A 20,066-nucleotide genomic window follows, 5' to 3' on the forward strand; every position below is an offset into this window, starting at 1 on the left:
GAACACAGCCACCCCCCAGGCCGAACGCTTCAGGGGGCGGCCACACAGAAGGCCCTTCGCACCGCACGGGGCGAGCGCAGCGGTGGGTCTGCACCGCCAGGCCCAGGGGGACGGGGGTTAAGGGCTATGGAAGGGGTCCTTGCCTTAACCAGCACAGCCGTGCAATAGCGTCGCCCGTAAACTCATGTCAGCAGCGCTGCCGAAATGACCCAGATTTTATTTGAAGTTCTTCCTTTGGCAGCAGCCACGACACTTAGAATATTCTCGGAGCTGCCACATCTGTGATCACGGGGGCTTGTAAGCTGCGGCAAGCGGGGGGCCGGGAGAGGGGACGGGGTGCCGTCTGCGTGGGTGCTGGACGTGACGGCCGCGCAGTGGTGATGTGGATGCAGTTGGCAACAGATGTGAAGTGGCTCAGAAGCGAACATGTATGCCCACAGATTCGTGGGTAAAAACCAACGTGGCAGATGTTCAGTGATGGTTGAATCTAAGTGGAGGGCGGGAATGCGCTGGGTGAGGGGTGAGGTGGGCTCATTCTGCTGGGAGCCGGAAGGTGGCCCAGGGGGCAGCACCTAAGACCAGGGAGACAGAGGAGGAGGGCAAGGGAGGACGGCACAGGTGGACGGCACAAGTGGACGGCATCTTCTGCCTGGCGCGTGCTGGGCCTGTGTCCCAGGCTGTCCCGCCGTCGTTCCCTCGTGGCCCACGGGTGACACTGAGCATCCGCACTGACGCACAGGCTCCAGACCACAGCGGCAGGCGTGTCGGAGCGCGTGCGTGTGGCCCTGTCGCCAGGAGTGCATGCGTGTCGGAGCCCGTGCGTGTGGTCCTGTCCCCGGTGTGGCCCTGTCCCCACGGTGGCCCTCTCCCCAGGAGTACATGCGCATGATGGGGCTCAGCAGCTGGCTGCACTGGAGCGCCTGGTTCCTCCTGTTCTTCCTCTTCCTCCTCGTGGCCGTCTCCTTCGTGACCCTCCTCTTCTGTGTCCAGGTGAGTGTGGCCTCGTGGAGAACGTGGTGGTCGCGTGGACGGGAGAGCCAGAGGCGCCACCGCACCCCGGGCAACCCCAGCCTTGGCTCAGGGCTTTCAGGGTGCGTCGGCCCTTCTCCCACCCTCGCCGGTTTTGTTGGAGGCCGGTGACCTTCAAGGTGTCCCGGTCTTGTCCCCGCCTCCTGGGCCACGCAGGTGAAGAAGGGCGTGGCGGTGCTCACCCACAGCGACCCCTCGCTGGTGCTCGTCTTCCTGCTCTGCTTTGCCACCTCCTCCATCTCCTTCAGCTTCATGGTCAGCACGTTCTTCAGCAAAGGTGAGCCGGCCCACCCCCAGGACCGGGGCGCCCCAGGGACCCCCAGACCAGGAAACCTGGCGGATTCCTTCCAGTGGGCTGGAGGGGGCTGTGCTCTGACTCGGCCCCCCGGGTGGCGCAGGCCCGAGTCGTCCTCCCGAAGCTCGGGGAGCTGTTCCTCCTGTTCTGTGTGTGTCCGGAGCCGTCCTAGCCTTGCTCTCCCACCTGCATTTTGCGGAGCTCGGTGGGCGTGTCCCGCGGTGGGCGTGTCCCTGCAGCTCTTGGACACTGTGGCCACAGGTGCGCCCCCACCCCAGTGGAGGTGTGCTTTTCCCTCTCTCACCAGCGGTGCCTGAGGGTTCAGGTCTTGTTTCAGTTCCGCACGATTTCGCTCCCACGTCCACCAGACTCTGTGTTCCGCCATCTCCGCGCTGTCTTCTTCTACCTCAGCTGGAGCCTCAGGCTCTGTCCTGCGCCGCCTTTCTTTCTCTGTGGCGGCAGCACACACAGAGCGGTGGGCCACCGCCGGCGTCCTTGAGCGCACAGTTGAGTGTCAGCAAGCATGCCCACGGGGTGGGGTGACCGTCCCCACCCCCACCCCAGAACTCTTCTGTCTCCCCAGACGGAAGCTGTGTCCCCCTAAACACTGGCTCGCCAGCCCTCCGCGGCCCTGGCACCCACCGTCCACCTTCTGTCTCTGTGGCTGTGGCCATGCTAAGTCGCTAGCACGAGTGGACTCCCACAGCGCGCGTCCCTTCGTGGCTGGCTTCTCTCGCTGAGCCTGCTGTCCTCGGGGTTCATCCCCATCGTAGCGGGGTTCCTCCTGCTGTGTGGATGGGGCGCTTGTGCTCGTCCTCCCACCTCTCCACACACACGCGCGTGCACAGCTTAGCGCCTGGAGTCATGCTGCTGTGAACGCGAGCGTGCCGGCACGACCTTGAGACCCTCCGGTCCGGTGTGGGGGTACCCAGAAGTGGCGTGGCCGGGTCACATGCTGGCCCTGCGTTTATTGTCTGAGGAGCTGCCGGGCTGTTTCCACTTTACGTTCCCGCCCGGAGCACCTGGCGGCTCCGCTGCCTCGCTGCGCTCCTCACGTCCTGGTTTGGGGCTGAGCTTAGATAGCAGCCGTCCTGGTGGGCGTGAGGCGGTGTCTGTCCTTCGTGTCTCCCAGCCTCTCCTTCATACTCACAGAAGTCTTCGTGCTGAGTCCGTGTGACTTCCTCACGGCTGTCTTCCAGATTCCTGGCTGTCTTGTTGACCGTGTATGTTCTAGAATGTTCTAGAATCTACCGGGCCATCTTTTCTCAGGCCCTATTTCTCTTTTGTCGAGTATTTAGCTGATTCTTGTACGCATCCACTTACCCTTGTTTCCTCATCCATTTTGGGGGGAAAACATCCTCCTTTATTCGGTGGAAGCTTTTCACGTGTTCCGACATCCACGGCTCCCTGATCCTGCAGTCCTGTGTTTCCTGTCACATGCCTCTCCTCGGAGGACTCTGGACATGTGGCCCATCCCCAGATTACAAGCCCCAGCTGAGGCTTCTCTCCTGACACTCACACTCACACACAACTTCCCTGAGATGCTCGGCGTGCACACACCCCGCTGTGCCCACCCGCACTTCCTGACCTTTTCCCCAGGAGCCCGTCCCCTGTTTCTGCTGGGAGCACCCTGTCTTTCCTGCCACTCTCGCCAGAACACCTTGGGATCATCCCTGACATCCTTCTCTCTCTCACGTTCTACACCGTGTCGGATCAGACCTGCAGCTCATGTCCCCACCACCTCCACTGCCCCACCCAGCCACTGTCACTGGCTGGGTTCACGGTGGTGGCTTCAATCTATCTCCCAGTGTCTGCCCCCGCCACGCTTCAGCTCTGGGCACAGTCAGTAGGGTGAGCCTCCAGAGCCTGGCACTCTTCCGCTCAATCCTTCCCCTGACCGTCGGTCTCACTTGGAAGGAACGGCGGAACGGTACAGCCTTCGCCTGGGGCCCTGCCCAGCCCCCTTGCTCGAGGCTGGCCACACCCCCTTCTAGCCCTCCCTCCTCTGCCAGGTCAGAGGTTTCCACAGTGCCATCTGCAGACTCCTGGGGATCTGCAAGGTCCTTAGGGGGGTTCGCAAAGTACGAACTGTCTTTCTAAGAATGCCCGGATGTCATTTGCCTTTTCTGCCACGTTGACGTGTGCGTGGACTGAACCAGAAGCGAAGGCAGGTAAGACTGTGGGCTCTGAGCACCAGTCAAGACAGGCCCCCAGCTGCACTGGGAGCCATCCCCGCACACACTCCAGCAAGCCGACAACAAACAAGCGTCGACGTCACTCAGAAATGTCCTTGATGAGCAGCAAAAAATTATTAATTTGTTAAACCTTGACTCTTAAGCATACTTTTCAAATGTTCTGTGGGATGAAACGGGAGGTTCGCGTAACGTGCTTGGTTGTGTACTCAAGGGTGATGATTGTCTTGAGGAAGAGCTTGTGTGCCGTGGCCGAGTTGTCAGCTAAACTAGCCACTTCCCTCCTGGGACAGCATTTCGCTCAAAAGAATGAGCCTCGGGCTATAATTACTCACATCTGAGCGTCCGGCAGGTGCATTTCTCAAACATGAGCTGTCTTTTAAGAGCACCTGACAGTATCTGATGTCAGTTGTGAAATCCTAGCTTTCAAGCAAAAAAACAGGATTTTACAAACTTGAGCCTAACACCGTGAGCCTGATGGCGACCCAGTACTTAGCCTCTTAGGAGACTGGAGCTCCTATCAGCCAACGTGATATTTCCATGTGTACGATAAATCGTGTCCACTCTGGGAGGGTCTGCAGAGTCAACAAGGTCCGTTCCGCACGACCCACATAGCCCATGATGAGATCATGCCCAAGGAGTAACCCTTTCGAAGTGCAAAGCAGACCTTCAGATTCGCACGTGGCAGAGTGTGAGAGGTTCCTGGGTCAGCCTGGGCCCTCGCGGCACCCGGCCTTTAAGAGACAACCACCTGGGGCGTGGTGCTTGAGTGACTCTGTACCGAGGGGAAGACCCACGAGTGTCTGAGAAGCCTGTCAACGTGCCTGTCCCTTGTCCAGCTGTGAACCCATGTATGGCCCCAAACAGCGTACCACGACAGGGCGACCACAGAGCAGCTGTAATCCCTTAAACCAGATGCTGCAGAGGCTTGTAGACACGGGGCCACTCTCCTCGCTAAATTGCCGGAAATATAGTTGACTTTCATGAAAATACTTATGTTAACTTATAGTGGCTTTTGTTGTTCTGAAAAATCTTTACATTTTCTTAGTACTGGGTCGCTGTACGGTAAGAACTGGTACCTGTGTGTGTGTGCACGTGACCCACGCGAGTACACGTTCTCTGATGTCCTCAATCACTTCTAAGGCCATAGAGGGGTCGTAAGCCCAGAGCATCTGAGGGCTGCCAGCACGGACCACAGCCAGGCCGTTCTCCCCGACTCACCCATCACGTCTTTCCCATGCATCACCTTCCCGTCAGAGCTGTCCTTGGCCCGCTGGCTACTGTCACAGCCCCAGCCCAGGGGATGCCTGGCCCCTGTCTGTGCCTTGTTACTCTGCCCGGGACTGTCCCTACCCGGCACACTCCATTCTGCTCTGTTGCCCTCTGTGTCCCCGGTGGCTTGCAAGCTCTGGGAGGGTAGGGGCTCGTGTGTGTGGTTGTGACAGACGCCCCGGTGCCGGCCACAGGACCTGTCTGTGGAACGGATGAGTGAGAGCGGACGGACTAGGTGAGAAGCAGGCCTGGGCTGGGCTGGGCTCTGTCGGCTGTGCGTTGTCAGGGCAAAGTCTGCAGGAGAGGGCTGGGGACATCCGTGTGGGGGTCGCCTGGGTGGGGAGGGCGTGCGGCCCCAGGTGAGGTCAGGGTCCCTGCAGAGCATGCGCGTGACAAGAGGAGAGGCCAAGCCTGGGGTCCGCCAGCCCTGGGGCTCGCGTCCCCACGCAATGGCCGATGCCGGGCCCTCCCCTGCGCTCAGCACACTCGTCTTCTCTCCGCCCGTAGCCAACATGGCCGCCGCCATAGGAGGCTTCCTCTACTTCTTCACCTACATCCCGTACTTCTTCGTTGCTCCCCGATACAACTGGATGACTCTCAGCCAAAAGCTGCTCTCCTGTCTCCTGTCCAACGTCGCCATGGCGATGGGAGCCCAGCTCATAGGGAAATTTGAAGCGAAAGGTGAGTCTCTTCCTTCTGATGAGCGGCCCTCGCCGACGGAGCTACGAGGGAGCGTGCTCAGGGCCGTCTCCAGCACGCGGCTCCAGCTGTGAGCAGGACAGCTCGCGGAGCAGGGCAGGGGACGGCAGGGGACGGCAGGCGCTCTGCGGTGGGGGGGCTCCTGCCCCCGCAGATGGGAGGCGTGGCAGGAGCCCCCGGGGAGGCGGCCCAGACCCGGACGCTCAGAGGACAGAGCACTAACGTGCCCGGTGTGGCAATGGCCACCACTGGCCTCGAGCTCCTGCCCGGGGGCAGCTGTGGCTGCGGGAAAGCAGACGTGAGCACCTGTGACCCGTGGGGGACCTGCTCGATACCTCCGTCAGTGAGCCACTGCCTGCGCCTGGGGTGCTCAGGACGGCGAGGCCCTGGCCTCAGAGTCTGCGGGTGCTGACCCGCCCCCTGCTCTTGGTCAGGTGCCGGAACGGGTGCCTCCCCGTGCAGTGAGTGGGAATCACAGCCCAGTACTGTTTTTGTGATTTTCATGAAATTTCCTGATTTCATTAAATATCACAGGGGTCGAATAAAACACGTCGCTGGTACATGGGCCACCTGCTCGGTTTCAAGGGTGGGGTCAAGCCTACTGCCCTAAAGGGTAGAGAGGCCCCCGTGGAGAAGCCCACCTGCTGGGGGGTGCTCCGGGGACGACCTCAGAGGGGCAGAGGGGGCTGTCGCCCCCAAGAAGAAGCAGGAGGGTGAGCGTGAGCTTCTGTGTGGCCATGACATTGTGCTGGCCTCTCCCGTGTGGGGACAGACCTGCGCGTCTGCGGGCGCTGGGCCCTGTGCCGCCCGGCTTCTCTGTCTCGGGCTGCGTGGTCTCATGGTCTCGTGTCTCATAGCCCTGGCTCTTGTGGTTTCCTAGCGTGGGTCTGTGGGAGGAAGGAGGTCGCGGACCCTCCGTGTGGCCTTATCTTTCATTAGGGTTGTTTTCTCCCGTGCCGGTGTCTTCTCGCACTTTGGCCTTCAACCGTCCGTGTCTCTGTGTTTAGCGGTGTGGGATAAATGTAGACTTTTTCAATGCACTGGGCCTTCCAGGGTTCAAACACTTTCTTAAAAGCTGTTAACCGAGAGCCTAACAGTAGGGCAGCTCTTGGTCTTCAAGACCAAGGCAAAACTCAAAAACAGGCCAACTTCTGGTCGCTTGAAAGTGACTGAGACCAGAGGACAGCTCCTTGGAGCCGACAGAGGGTAGCCGGCCGTGCAGAGGCCGCAGGCCCCGTTTGGGCTGTGGTGTTCCTAAGGCAAAGGAAGGCAAGACCTGTGGGGACTGGAAGTCGAGCTTTACTTGTGTCTCAAGTGCTTGTGATTTTTGGAAAGAGTTGTACTGAATATACACTACTTGCGTGGGACTTCCCCAAATCATGCACACATATCCCTGTATCTGTGCGTGTGTATGCATGTACAGTGTACGAGCACACGCGTGGGTGAGCATGTGGGTCATGCTGTGTCTTTTAGGTGTGGGCGTCCAGTGGCGAGACCTCCTGAGTCCCGTCAACGTGGACGACAATTTCTCCTTCGGGCAAGTGCTGGGCATGTTGCTGCTGGACTCCGTCCTCTACGGCCTGGTGACCTGGTATGTGGAGGCTGTGCTCCCAGGGGAGTTTGGCGTGCCCCAGCCCTGGTACTTCTTCGTCATGGTGAGTTCTGCACACTGGCCACCTCCGGGGAGGGGGAGGGGTGCCCTCTGCACGTGCTCCGGGCAGTCCCTGGCACACGACCCCATCCCATGTGCAGTCAGTGAGCCGTGTGTCCCCGAAGGCCCTGAGGCCCGCCCCAAGCCAAGAGGAGCACTGTACTCCAGGGTGTGCGAGAAGGGCTCATGCTGCTGTCACGGGACCAGCACGCCCCATGCCCAGCCTCCTCTCAAGACAAACATCCCCCTAGCTTTTCTGCCCACAAAGTAAAAAGGATCCCCGCACAATCCCATCACCAGAGATGAACCGGGCTGACCCTGTTTGGATTGTTTTTCTGCACACGTGTGTATCACACACATACACTTGTGTCTGTAGAAAGGGATCATGCTGTAAAGTTGCCTGGAACTTATCTTTTTTCTTTTAACCTGATTTAGCTATCTTAACTATAAACGTATGGATCTGTTTTTAAATATATTTTCAGATTTTTACCTATATGCATTTGTGAGTTTTGTTTTTCTGGATTACGTTGTCTATACTCTGGGGAAGGCTGCCAAGGACCATGTGCCCAGACAGCAGGTCAGGAAAGGGGCTCCAAGCCTCCCCAGGATAGAGGAGGGAGGAGCCTTGTGCCCCTGGGGCCGCTTTGTGGCCTTGGCTGCGCACCGTACAGAGGACCTCGAGCTGTCTGTATTCAGCGTGTCGGTGAAGGTTTGGCTTTCACCACACACCAAATGAGCCAACCAGGATCGGCTGCTCATCACAGGTCTGATTTCCATCCTAGCCCTCGTACTGGTGCGGGCACCCGCGGACGGTTTTGGGAAAGGAAGAGGAAGATGATGACCCGGAGAAGGTGCTCAGAACCGAGTACTTTGAGGCTGAGCCAGAGGACCTGGTAGCTGGGATCAAGATCAAGCATGTGACCAAGGTGCCACCCCCTGTGGGCTGGGCAGGGACGGGGACCTCGTGCCACAGGGCGTGACACCCGCCACCTTGTCCAGGGCTCTCTCCAAGCCGGTGACCATCCCCCAGGCCATGTTGTCCCCAGGACCCCCATGGCTGCCCTCTGACCAGCTCTCCGGGCACCAGCCACTCTCCAGGCTCCATCCCCAGGCCCCAGGGGACTCAGGCTTGAGTCAGCAAACAGTAGCTGTGCTCACTGCACGAGGATAGACACTGGGGACCTCCCGGGTTGGGATGTCGAGAGCGGCCGGGAGCAGCATGGCCTCCAGTCAGACCCTGCCCAAAATTTCCCGCCTCCGCCCTGACTGAGACCCTCCAGTGGGCAAGCCGGGGACATTCCTGAGGGCAGCTGGGGGCGGGGCCCGCAGTCCAGGGCTCCCTCTGCCTTTGCCGCAGGTGTTCAGAGTGGGGAACAAGGGCAAGGTGGCCGTCAGAGACTTGAACCTGAACCTGTATGAGGGGCAGATCACGGTACTGCTGGGCCACAACGGCGCGGGGAAGACCACCACCCTCTCCATGCTCACAGGTGAGGGGCCGTGGCCTCTGCCCCAGCAGCCCCACCACGGGCCCGAGCACCCACCGAGGCGGGAGCAGGCTCACAGGCGACCTCGTGACCAGGCTGCTCAGGAGAACGGAGCGAAGCCGCGTGAATGCGACCCGGGGCACAATAGTGCCGACCGGTGGGTGTCCACACTGAGCTCACACCTCTGGGTCTTCTGCTTTCCCTTAGGTCTCTTTCCCCCGACCAGCGGACGGGCGTATATCAACGGGTACGAGATTTCACAGGACATGGTCCAGATCCGCAAGAGCCTGGGCCTATGCCCGCAGCATGATGTGCTGTTTGACAACCTGACGGTCGCAGAACACTTGCGCTTCTACGCACAGGTGAGCTGGCGGCTGAGCAGACTCGGGGCGCCTGCCGGCTCCATGGCCTGCGTGCCCGTGCCCCAGGACGTGAGCCCCAGCCCCCAGCCGGCAGAATCCATTCTGAGAAGCCGGCAGGGAGGGACGTGAGGCCACCAGGTGCCACTCGCAGAGGGAAGGGGACGACACCGAGGCCAGGCTCCCCGCGGACTGGAGGGCCAGGCCCCCACCGCCGTAGGAGCCCCTGCCGGACCTCTCCGTCCCCACTCTCGCAGCTGAAGGGCTTGTCCCGTCGGAAGTGCCCCGAGGAAGTCCAGCGGCTGCTGCACGTGCTCGGTCTGGAGGACAAGCAGGACTCCCTGAGCCGGTTCCTGAGCGGCGGCATGAGGCGCAAACTCTCCATCGGGATCGCCCTCATAGCGGGCTCCAAGGTAGGCGGGCGGGAGGCCGTGCACGTGGACGGCCTCCTGGGGCCTCGGGCTCCAGCCCCCACGCGGCTCGGGCTGGCTGCGGCCCCCGGACGCCGGCAGAGCGCCCCGGCCAGGGTGGGGGCGGCCGCATCTTCCCAGACTGGAGCCTCGCGGGGCCTCCGCACGGCCAGCCCCGGCCCGCGACCCGGCTCTGCCCCCACCCCCAGCGGCCGCCGCTCTGCCCGCAGGTGCTGATGCTGGACGAGCCCACCTCGGGCATGGACGCCGTCTCCAGGAGGGCCATCTGGGACCTCCTGCAGCGGCACAAGAGCGACCGCACCGTGCTGCTGACCACGCACTTCATGGACGAGGCTGACCTGCTGGGGGACCGCGTGGCCATCATGGCCAAGGGGGAGCTGCAGTGCTGCGGGTCCTCGCTGTTCCTCAAGCGGAAGTATGGTGAGCGGCGCGGGCGGGCGGGCCGGCCTGCCTCCCTTCCCCACGGGCCCTGGCCCTGGCCCGGGGACCGTTTGCTTCCCCGGAGGGCCCCCGAGACAGGAGCGGGGAGCGAGGTGCAGACAGTCTCGAGCTGGTTAGGACGAAGTCCATCTGTGAACAGGGAAGGAGAGCAGCTGAGTGCCCGCCGAGGCCGCGGAGACCAGCGGTGCCCTTGGAGAGGCCACGCTCGGTAGCGTAGAGGCTCTCAAGCCAGCGGCCCGTGGCCTGTTCAGGGCCAGTGGCTGGTGCGTGGTTTGCCACGTGAGCATGGCTTCCTTTCTCGAGGGCGGTCCGGCACAGTCTAGCATGGCTGGTCCACCTGGGTCCCGCCCACGGGAGAGAGCAAAGACAGAAGCCGAGCTCCCTTCCTCAGACACCCTGCTGCGCCCTCCTCAGGTTGGCGGGAGGTTGGAGGGAGGCTGGAGAGGACGGCCATGGTCCCGGCTCCCTGGCGGAAAAAGCAGGGAGCACAGGTCTCCGGGAAAGTTCCTGTCACAGCCTCTGAGACTTGGAGCCTGGAGTCTAGTCCCCCCACCCCAAGTCCTCTGGCATCTCTGCCCAGCAGTGGGTGGGGAGGCCAGGCCCTCAGGACAGTGGGCACCAGAGGCTCCGAGGTGCCCTCCCCACACTCTCCGGCCCCTGCCCCATGAGCCGGCCCTCGTCGGGAGCCCGGGCCCGGGGAGACAGCCTCCTTGGTGTTCAGGCGCAGGCTACCACATGACGCTGGTCAAGGAGCCTCACTGCGACCCCGAGGCCATCTCCCGGCTGGTGCAGCACCACGTCCCCACTGCCACGCTGGAGAGCAGAGCTGGCGCAGAGCTGTCCTTCGTGCTCCCCAAGGAGAGCACGCACAGGTGCGCACTGGGGCCTACGCGGGCCGGAGGAGGGGGCTCCGTGGGCCTCTGGGGCTCCAGGCTTAGAGTCCCCCTACCACTGTCCCTGTCGGGCCCGGCCAGCGGGAGCCTGTGACAGCACAGGGCAAACCCGCTTGCTGGGCCCGGCAGGCAGGCCTCCCAGTGCCGCGGAGCCGGCAGACCGTGCTGTACCTGGAGGGAGAGTGTGTGTGCCCCCCGGCCCCAGGTCGGGCGTGCACGGCAGCTACTCGGAGTTCCTGTGGGGTCTGTATTTGTGTATCTTCCTGGTGTCAGGCTTGGCGTCCTGCAGAGCCCTGGTGTGGGGGGGTGACAACCAAACTCCCGACTCACATTAAGAAAATGTAGGTGTAAATCTGGAAAGTTCTTTTAATCTTGCCACAAGGCTGGTTGATGGGTGGGGTTTTAATAAATTCATAGGGGTTCCCTGACCCGGTCACGCCACGACTTCATCAGTGTCTGTGCTGTGTCCCTGTGTTCATGGTTTTCCTCCAGAAAACATGCTAGTGAACCTTCTTCTAGAAAGGTCTCTGAACCTCCAGTGAGCCCTGCTTAGGTTAGAGTCCCAATGGTGGGGTAAATTGTACCCCATTCCCTCCTAGAAAGGAGGTGTGTTTGACGTCCCTGTCAGCAGGGTGGGAGGGGGTCTTTGCCAGCCCACGGCCCCAGCGTCCAGCACGGTTTTCCTAAACACCTGTGTACCCGGCGGGCGAAGCTGTGCTTTTCCGCTCCTGCTAGCAGGCGGTGGGGTCTGGCCACGGCGCGTTGCCTCCAGGAGCTGCTTTCTCTGGACAGCGTGTGTTCTGTCTCCTGCTCACTTATGCGTCAGAGTGTTCGACGTGTTAACATCCGCCATTTGTTGCTGTAGTTTCTTGCCGTTGGTCACTGGCTAGTTCTGTGGGCTCTGTTTGCCACGCAGAAACTTGGTGTGTAATGGGTCGTACCTTCACCCCGTGATCGTTTTTCCTACAAAGCGCTACCCCGCAGGCCTTTGGGTTTGTTTTGTGATTTCACGTGGACCGGTACTACGGAGTGCCCCCGCAGGCCCCGGGTACTCCGGGTAGAAGGTCCCATGGGGACAGAAAAGGAGGACACCAAGCCCGCAGGGTTTTTTGCAGTGGCTTTTCAAGGACGGAGGTCCCTTTGTTCCCCCAGACAGAGAAACACGCTGCCTCGGAAGGCACTGAGATGTGGTTCTTCACTCCGGGTCTCGTTCCCAGGTTTGAAAGTCTGTTCTCGAAGCTGGAGAAGCAGCGGAAGGAGCTGGGGATCACCAGCTTCGGGGCCTCCGTCACCACCATGGAAGAGGTCTTCCTCCGGTCAGTGGACACACGCTTCCAACGGACAGGCGCACGCGCCTGGTGAACGTCACACCCAACACCCCCCGACGGGCGGCCGGACAGCCGGCTGCAAGCAGGGCCCCACATTCCCCACGGCATTCACCCAGCAAAGGGCCCCTGAACTCAGGCCCTGGAAATTTCCGGCGCTTCCTCATAGGGAGTGTGCAGCGTCCCCGGGGCCCCTTCCTGGAGCAGGTGTCTGTCCGGGATGAAGGTGGGGGCTGGACCGGCGGACGCCCAGAACCGCGGGCGGGGACGACAAACGTGTCTGCCAGGCTTGTCTTGAGGGCGTATTTGGCAGACAGAGTGCTAAGAACCAGATGTACAAAAGGAAGTGTGAGGTACGTGTCTGTCCTTGAGGATCCCGGGCAGATCCTAGAGCAGGCAACAGGGCGGCAAGTGTGCATGGCTGAGATCGCTCTTGGGCACCGGGGTGGCCCGGGCCAGCCTGTGGCCCAGCACCCAGGGGCCTGCCGGCCTTACTGCCTGCGCCCCCCCACACACGCCCGGCCCTGGCTGTAAATGCTGGCTCTGGCCCGTCTCCCAGGGAGGCGGGGTCCTTGTGGGCAGAGCAGGGCCCTTGTCTGGTTGTCTGTCTCTGCCGGACTCTGCTTGGCTATGGTGCCCCGTGTCTGGGGCATCTGTTGATAAGCGAGTGAGGGAACGAAACTCCAGCCAGGACAGCCAATGGCGTGTTCCTCCTCCTCCCGCGGGGACAGCCGAGCGGTGACCAGGGCTCTCGTGTCTCGGCGCAGGGTCGGCAAGCTGGTGGACAGCAGCATGGACATCCAGGCCATCCAGCTCCCTGCCCTGCAGTACCAGCACGAGAGGCGGGCGAGTGACTGGGCTGTGGACAGCCACCTGTGCGGGGCCATGGACCCGACCAATGGTGTAGGCTCCCTGATCGAGGACGAGTGCACCACTGCCAAGCTCAACACTGGGGTGAGCGCAGGAGGCTGGGGGGGCCCCTGAGCCCCACGTGTTAGCTGTCCACGGGGGCAGACGAGGGCTTGCGGAAGGAAGCACAACTCACTGGGAAGCGGTCAGACTGCGGGTCACATGGTCATGCCAGGGAGGAGGAAAACCCGGAGTGTTTGAACCGACAGCTGTTGTTTCCTTTTGTCGCTGGGCTGCTCACCGATGAGCGGATGTAGCACGTGATGCTCACGGTGCTCCGTGGGCTGAGGACTAGCCGTGGGCCTCGTGCTCACTAGTGAGGCACAGGGCAGCGTCAGCCCTTTCACAGGTGGAGCACGGGGGGCCTGGGTCCAGGGGTACAGCTGTCATATGGCTGAGCCGGCCTCCGACCCTGGTGCCCCCTCTGGGAGGACAGGGAAGGGCAGCCCTCTGCTCCCTTGCGAGCGCAGTCCGGGGTCTGGGCAAGGGCCGAGGCCTCTGTTCCCCTGTGGGACCGCAGCTGGTCCCCCTGTGCCCAGCGCCCGCCGGGCCTCCACGGTGGTGGGACTGCCTCGAGGCTGCGTCACGTCCCTGAAGGAGCTTTCCCGGCAGCTCTGGGGCCTTGGGGCACGGATGTCAGCCCGGGGTCCCGGGCTCGCGTTGGGACCAGGCCCGCGGCTGCTGCTGCACGGGGGTCCCACGCTGGGCCTGCGCAGCAGCCGAGGCCGCTCACCTCCTGTGCCGCAGCTCGCCCTGCGCTGCCAGCAGTTCTGGGCCATGTTCCTGAAGAAGGCCGTGTACAGCCTGCGCGAGTGGAAGATGGTGGTGGCCCAGGTCCTGGTCCCGCTGACGTGCGTCTCCCTGGCCCTCCTGGCCGTCAACTACTCCTCTGAGACCTTCGACGACCCCAAGCTGGAGCTGACCCTGGGTGCCTACGGCCGCACCGTCGTGCCCTTCGCTGTGCCGGGGGCCTCCCGGCTGGATCAGCAGCTGGCAGAGCGTCTGAAGGACATGCTGCAGGCTGCGGGCCAGGAGCCGCGGGAGGTGCTGGGTAAGCGGCAGCCCCGGGGCCCGGCCCGGCCGTCTGAGCCTGGCTTCTCAGCCCAGGCGCTGTGCGCGTCGTCCCCACGCACGGGGGATGTTCGGAGGCCTCCCCCTCCCCCACTCCATCACGACAACCACAAACACCTCCAGACCTTGCCCCTGGGGGAGAAGGCTGTTGGCCAGAGTCAGAGGCGGGCACAGGCAGTGTCGAGGGCTCAGGTTTGCCCGGGTGAACATGTACCCAGGTTGTCTGTTTCGGGGCCCTTGGAGGTGACGTGCAGAACCTCCGTGGCCTCTGTTTGCCAGGCGGGTCACCACATGCACTCAGGGGACACTGCGCTTCCTTCCATCCCATCAGCCCCAGCTGCAGCCAGCCCGGGAAACCTTTGTAACTCTTTTTTTTTTTTTTTAAGATTTTATTTATTTATTTGACAGACAGACAGAGGTCACAGGTAGGCAGAGAGGCAGGTAGAGAGAGAGGAGGAAGCAGGCTCCCCGCTGAGCAGGGAGCCCGATGCGGGGCTCGATCCCAGGACCCTGAGATCATGACCTGAGCTGAAGGCAGCGGCTTAACCCACTGAGCCACCCGGGCGCCCCTACCTTTGTAACTCTTGACGTGAGGGCTCATGGACATGTCCGTGTCCACTCAGTGACCCTGGTCTCGAGGGCAAGTGTCCTCGTTGGCCCTGTTTATAGCGAGTGGGAGGCAGGCCCGGGGCAGCCAGGGTGTGAGCAGGTGCGAGCGATGCCGGAGGGAGCAGGCCGGCAGCAAGCGCAGGGCGGGCCCGGCCCGCGCGTCGGAACCCGTCTCCCCACGCGTCTGCTGCGGAGTAAAGTGAGGGCCAGCAGGACTGAGGCGGGTCCCGCCCGCCCAGAACCCAAATGCCCAGGGGGTCCAAGACCTGAAATAGCGATCTGCTGGGGTTCTTCCGGAGCGCTCCTCCTCCCTAGGCCCCCTCCCCCAGGTACTGTTCGTTTTCTTTTGTTTTTTTTCAGATTTTGTTCATTTATTTGAGAGAGAGCGCGAGCACGTGCACACAGAGGGAGGCATAGAGGGGGAAGCAGGCTCCCCGCGGAGCAGCGAGCCCGACACGGGGCTCGATCCCAGGACCCTGAGATCACGACCTGAGCCGAAGGCAGACACTTAACCTACCGAGTCACCCAGACACACCAGGCCACTCTTTTTAAAAACCATCTTTTTTTTCCCCCTGATTATGAAGGGGTACCCTTTCATTCCATAAAAACTAGAACACCAGGAAGACAGGCAGGGGTCCTATCTGACTGCACCCCCTGAGGGCAGCCCCTCCCTGCCAGCCCAGCGCCCATCACCTGAGACAGCTCGGCCTTTTACAGCCTGGCCTCCTGCCATGTGACCCTGGCCCACCGCTGCTCCCTTTAGCGTCCCCCCAGCGGGACAGGAGGAGGAGCTCGCCTCATCCATGTGGCCGCCTGTGGCTACAGGGTCCCCACTCACCCGAGCCCAGCAGCCTCAGCCCCTGCCCACCCCGTGACACGGCTCCAGGGCCCTCGGACTCCGACCACGACCATGTGAGAAGGCGGCCTGTCCTTCCCAGCTTCCTCCAGGCCTTCAGAGCTCCTCAGAGTGGAAGCCTCGGGCACATGCCCTGGGGGGCTGTTCTCCACCACTGACCCTGTCATTGTCCCCCCAGGTGATCTGGAGGAGTTCCTGATTTTCAGGGCCTCGGTGGAGGGAGGCGGCTTCAACGAGCGGTGCCTGGTGGCAGTGTCCTTCAGAGACGTGGGCGAGCGGACGGTGGTCACCGCCCTGTTCAACAACCAGGCCTACCATTCCCCCGCCACCGCGCTGGCCGTCGTGGACAACCTTCTGTTCAAGCAGCTGTGTGGCCCCCGGGCCTCCATCGTGGTCTCCAACTACCCCCAGCCCCGGAACACCTTGCAGGCTGCCAAGGACCAGTTCAACGAGTACGTGCGCTGCCCCGTCCCTCGACCCAGCCCCATGCCTGACCCATCATGACCTCCACCGGGACCAAGCCCCTAGGGTACTGGTGGGGCCACCAATGGGCACGAAGGTGGATAGAGCACAGTGTCTGCCTTCAGGAAGCTTCTGGGTTCTGGCCAGGGAACTCCTGCCCCACATCTTTCTTAGCCTTCCATACTCACCCTTTCCTTGGGTAACAGATGAGCTGGTGGGACCCTGTCCTGCATCCAATGAGGTCTCCGAGGGGGGCCTCCTGGGGATCTGGAGGGCAGCTGTGCCCTCTTCCCAGATCTGTACCCACCTCCTGCTGACTGCTGTCCCCGGGGGTCCCAGTACACGACCAGGATGCAGAACACAGCAAGGTCAGGTGTCCCTGCCTGAGGCGGCCACGAGTCAGGAAACCCCATGGCACCTCTGTTCTCAGGCCTCATCCTGCTGTGATGCATGGGGGAGCCTGCCCTACACTGCTTACAGAGCCTCCAGGCTCCGGGACCATCCAGGGGAAGCCCAGGAAAATCAGTTAATTTCAGAACCATCACCCCATGTAGGGCGGTTCATTACTGGGGTGGCAATTTCATCTCCAACCCCTGCCCCGTGTTGGACGGTGCTCTGGGTCCTACAAGGTCCTCCCCCTCAACAAACTCCTGTCTCTACCCCGAAAACAGAGATATGGTGTCCATTGTCTGCCCCTCCAGGAGCAGATGAGCACAGTGCGGGGTCAGGAGCCACGCCGCTCCAGGGAGGGGCCTCCGTTCTGATGGGGCCCCAGGGAGACAGGCCTGCGGGGCCCTCAGACCTGGGAGGGTGGGGACGTGGACAAGGGGCAGCTCCCTCCCGGTGGGCTCAGTGTGGTGGACAAGGCAGCGGGAACCTTTGTTTCACGTTCGCAGTGTGAGGAGCTAGAACTCTGCACCCGCGTGTGACATACAGTCGAACGGTCGTTAGCATGTTCGGAGTGCGGGCCATCGGCAGGCTTGCTGTCACTGACACACGAGGTTTCGTTAGTTCCGGGTGCGGGGTAAACCGTCACCGCCCGGCGTCTAGTTGACACCCCAGTCCCACGTAGTTCCAGAGGCTTCTCTGTGATGAGGAGGTCATCTCCCTGAGCAGCTTCCGGCACTTAATCCACGATTGGTGACCTTAACCGCAGTCACCACGCTGTACGTGACCCCCCAGGACGTGCTCATTTTGTGACAGGAAAGCTGGACATGTCGACCCCTCACCTGCGTTGCCCCCCCGCCCCCCACCTCTGGTCTCCAGGTCTGTGACCTCCATGCTGGTTTTCGGAGATTCCAGACGTGAGAGAGATCACATGGTATTCTCTTTCTCTGTCTAACGTACTTAATTTTGCTCCACGCCCTCAGGGGCCATGCACGTTGTCCCACGTGGTGGGATGTCCTCCTTTGTTGTGGCCGGAAAACACGGCCCTGCAGTCTGACCCTGGTTTGTTGATCCCGTGGACGGACGCTGGGTTGTCTCAGTCTCGGCTGCTGTAAGCCGTGCGGCCTCGCACATGCAGGGCCCGCATCGCACCTAGTCAGTGGTTCCGTTTTCTGAACACAGGATGGCTGGGGCCCCTGGTAGCTCAGGCTTTAACTCTCTCCGGACCCTCCGTGCTGTTCCCGCCTACAGCGCCGGAGGGCTGCCCCCGTCCACGTCCTCTCCCGCACGTGCTGGACGCGAGAGCTCTACGAGGTGGCCTCTCACTGCGGCTTTGCTTGGTGTTTCCCTGGTGGTTCTCGGTGCTGAGCACCTTCTCATGTGCCTCTTGGCCCATGGTGTCATTTTACTCTCACGGGGGTCCCAGGACCCAACTGCCACTGGCCGCCCCTGTGTCCCCTTCTCCAAGCGGCGTCCATGCTGTCTCTGTCTCGGGGACACACCTGCTCGGGACATCTCCTGCTGATAGAATCGTATGATGAGAGGCCTTTTGTGACTGGCTTTTTTCACTTCCAAGGCCCATCGGTATTGTAGCACGTATCCGTAATTCTCTTTTTGGTCAAATAGTAACCAGATGTCAAAGTGCCATTTTTTGAGACAGGAAGTCTTCAAGCAGCAGAATTACGCCATCTGTGCTGGTTTCTGGAAGGCGTTGCTAGCAATTGTTTGCAGCATGTGGAATGCGCCCGATGTGGGGGGAAGAGCCGCCGCAGGGGGGTGCACGGGGCGGGGGGCAGTGGCAGTGTCTGGCCAGGGCAGAGTGAGCCCCGTGGGCGTTCTCAGGGGATTCGGGAGAGGCAGGAGGGTAGTGGCACAAGCATCTTGGGGCCGGGGCAGGGGGCGCCACTACCATCCCTGGACCAGAAGCCCAGAGGAGCTGTCCTGGGGGGGATGGGATTTTCCCTGCCCTGAGATCCGCCCCCCCCACACACACACAGCTGTGGCATTCTCTCTTAACCCCCATTAGCGGCTGGGCCGCTCCGCCGCCTGCCTTGGGTGATGACCAAGGACCCGATGGGTGTCCCCTGCTGCATGGACTTGGCTACACTCAGTCTCTGAGCTGCCCTGTCCCCCCACCCCCCTGCAGGGGCCGGAAGGGATTCGACATCGCCCTCAATCTGCTGTTTGCCATGGCATTCCTGGCCAGCACATTCTCCATCCTGGCGGTCAGCGAGAGGGCCGTGCAGGCCAAGCACGTCCAGTTCGTGAGCGGAGTGCATGTGGCCACTTTCTGGCTCTCCGCGCTGCTGTGGGACCTCATGTCCTTCCTGGTCCCCAGTCTGCTGCTGCTGGTGAGGGCTGCGAGGTGCTGGGACCCCTCCCCAGCCGTCACGGGGGGCTTGCCCTGGGGCCCCTGCGCTGACCGCAGCCAGCCTGGGGTGCACACCAGCAGCTCAGCCCCCGTCCTGGAGGGATGGCTGGGGACACCCCTCGCCTCTGTCTGCACCGCTAGCCTCCAGCCCAGGTGCGGGGTGGGGGGTTCCAGAGCGGCACGTGCCCAGATGGCCCCAAGCGCAGAGGGGAAAAGGGGGCAGGTCGTCGGGGAGCGCCAGGCCGGAAAGCCCTCCGAGCCGCCTGCCTGTGCTGTGGCAGGTGGTGTTCAAAGCCTTTGACGTGCGCGCCTTCACGCGCGACGGCCACATGGCGGACGTCTTGCTGCTGCTCATGCTGTACGGCTGGGCCATCATCCCCCTCATGTACCTGATGAACTTCTGCTTCTCGGGGCCGGCTGCGGCCTACACCAGGCTCACCATATTCAACATCCTGTCGGGCATCGCCACCTTCCTCATGGTCACCATCATGCGCATCCCAGGTGGGGGCCTCAGACCCCCCCACCCCTGCGTGCGTGGAGCCCCCGGCTCCGGTCCTGGGTGGCCCCGGCGCGGGCTCTGGGCCGGGCGCCTCTGCCAAACACAGCCCCGCTGGGCCCGCGGCACGTCCGCCTCGTGGTTTGGGGGCAGGGTGGCGTCCTGGAGGTGGCGTCCTGGCTGTCACCCCAGCACCTACTGGTCTGTGCCCTCCGCGCAGCGGTCAAGCTAGAAGAGCTTTCCAGAACCCTGGACCACGTGTTCCTGGTACTGCCCAACCACTGTCTGGGGATGGCGGTCAGCAGTTTCCATGAGAACTTCGAGACGAGGCGGTACTGCACGTCCTCTGAGGTCGCGGCCCACTACTGCAGGAAATACAGTGCGTGTCCCCGCGGCGGCCCCTCCCTGCAGGCTCACCGACCTGCCGTGTCCCCCGCCCACGGGGCGTCTCCGCGTCTCGCACCCCCTGTGCCTTTCCCTGGCAAGGTCGTCGGGGCGCGTCCAGGGCCCGTCCTCGCTGCAGGCTCTCGCCTCGGGACCCTGAACTTACTACGTCTGCGAAGACCGTTTCTGAAGTGGGGCTGCTCGTGGGCTCTGGGGCTTGGGGCATGTCAGGTCATTCTGGGGGCCACCTCTCAGGCCCCCCCACCCTTCCCGCGCCTGGACCGGTCTTCAGCCTGGGCCAGCCGTCACCCGTGACCCTGCGAGTGGGGCCGGAGGGTCTCATCTGCATGCCTCTGCGCAGCCCCACGCGGCGAGGGGGCACGGGGGCAAACGAGGGAGGTGGTGACTCGGTCACTCGTCACATGCGCGGGAGGTGGTGACTCGGTCACT

The 20,066-nt window shown here is 62.3% G+C and overlaps 1 protein-coding gene across 2 annotated transcripts in view; it reads left to right on the forward strand.

Annotated features, from left to right (window-relative positions):
- The window catches only part of ABCA3 (ATP binding cassette subfamily A member 3), a 30,407-nt gene that overhangs the window by 4,848 nt on the left and 5,493 nt on the right, over positions 1–20,066 (forward strand). The window contains exons 6-22 of one of the 2 annotated variants that reach the window (XM_080830470.1): positions 874–990; positions 1,186–1,306; positions 5,296–5,469; positions 6,961–7,142; positions 7,921–8,064; positions 8,496–8,625; positions 8,830–8,984; positions 9,239–9,394; positions 9,622–9,832; positions 10,575–10,725; positions 11,964–12,062; positions 12,839–13,025; positions 13,728–14,031; positions 15,695–15,968; positions 18,512–18,716; positions 19,018–19,237; positions 19,453–19,611. In XM_080830470.1, coding sequence (XP_080686596.1) covers positions 874–990; positions 1,186–1,306; positions 5,296–5,469; positions 6,961–7,142; positions 7,921–8,064; positions 8,496–8,625; positions 8,830–8,984; positions 9,239–9,394; positions 9,622–9,832; positions 10,575–10,725; positions 11,964–12,062; positions 12,839–13,025; positions 13,728–14,031; positions 15,695–15,968; positions 18,512–18,716; positions 19,018–19,237; positions 19,453–19,611 — 2,989 coding nt within the window. The remainder of the gene's footprint in view (positions 1–873; positions 991–1,185; positions 1,307–5,295; positions 5,470–6,960; positions 7,143–7,920; positions 8,065–8,495; positions 8,626–8,829; positions 8,985–9,238; positions 9,395–9,621; positions 9,833–10,574; positions 10,726–11,963; positions 12,063–12,838; positions 13,026–13,727; positions 14,032–15,694; positions 15,969–18,511; positions 18,717–19,017; positions 19,238–19,452; positions 19,612–20,066) is intronic. The other variant, XM_080830471.1, reaches the window with a different exon arrangement.

Source organism: Martes martes (genome assembly GCF_963455335.1).
Source record: "Martes martes genome assembly, chromosome: 18".
NCBI classification, from domain to species: Eukaryota; Metazoa; Chordata; class Mammalia; order Carnivora; family Mustelidae; genus Martes; species Martes martes.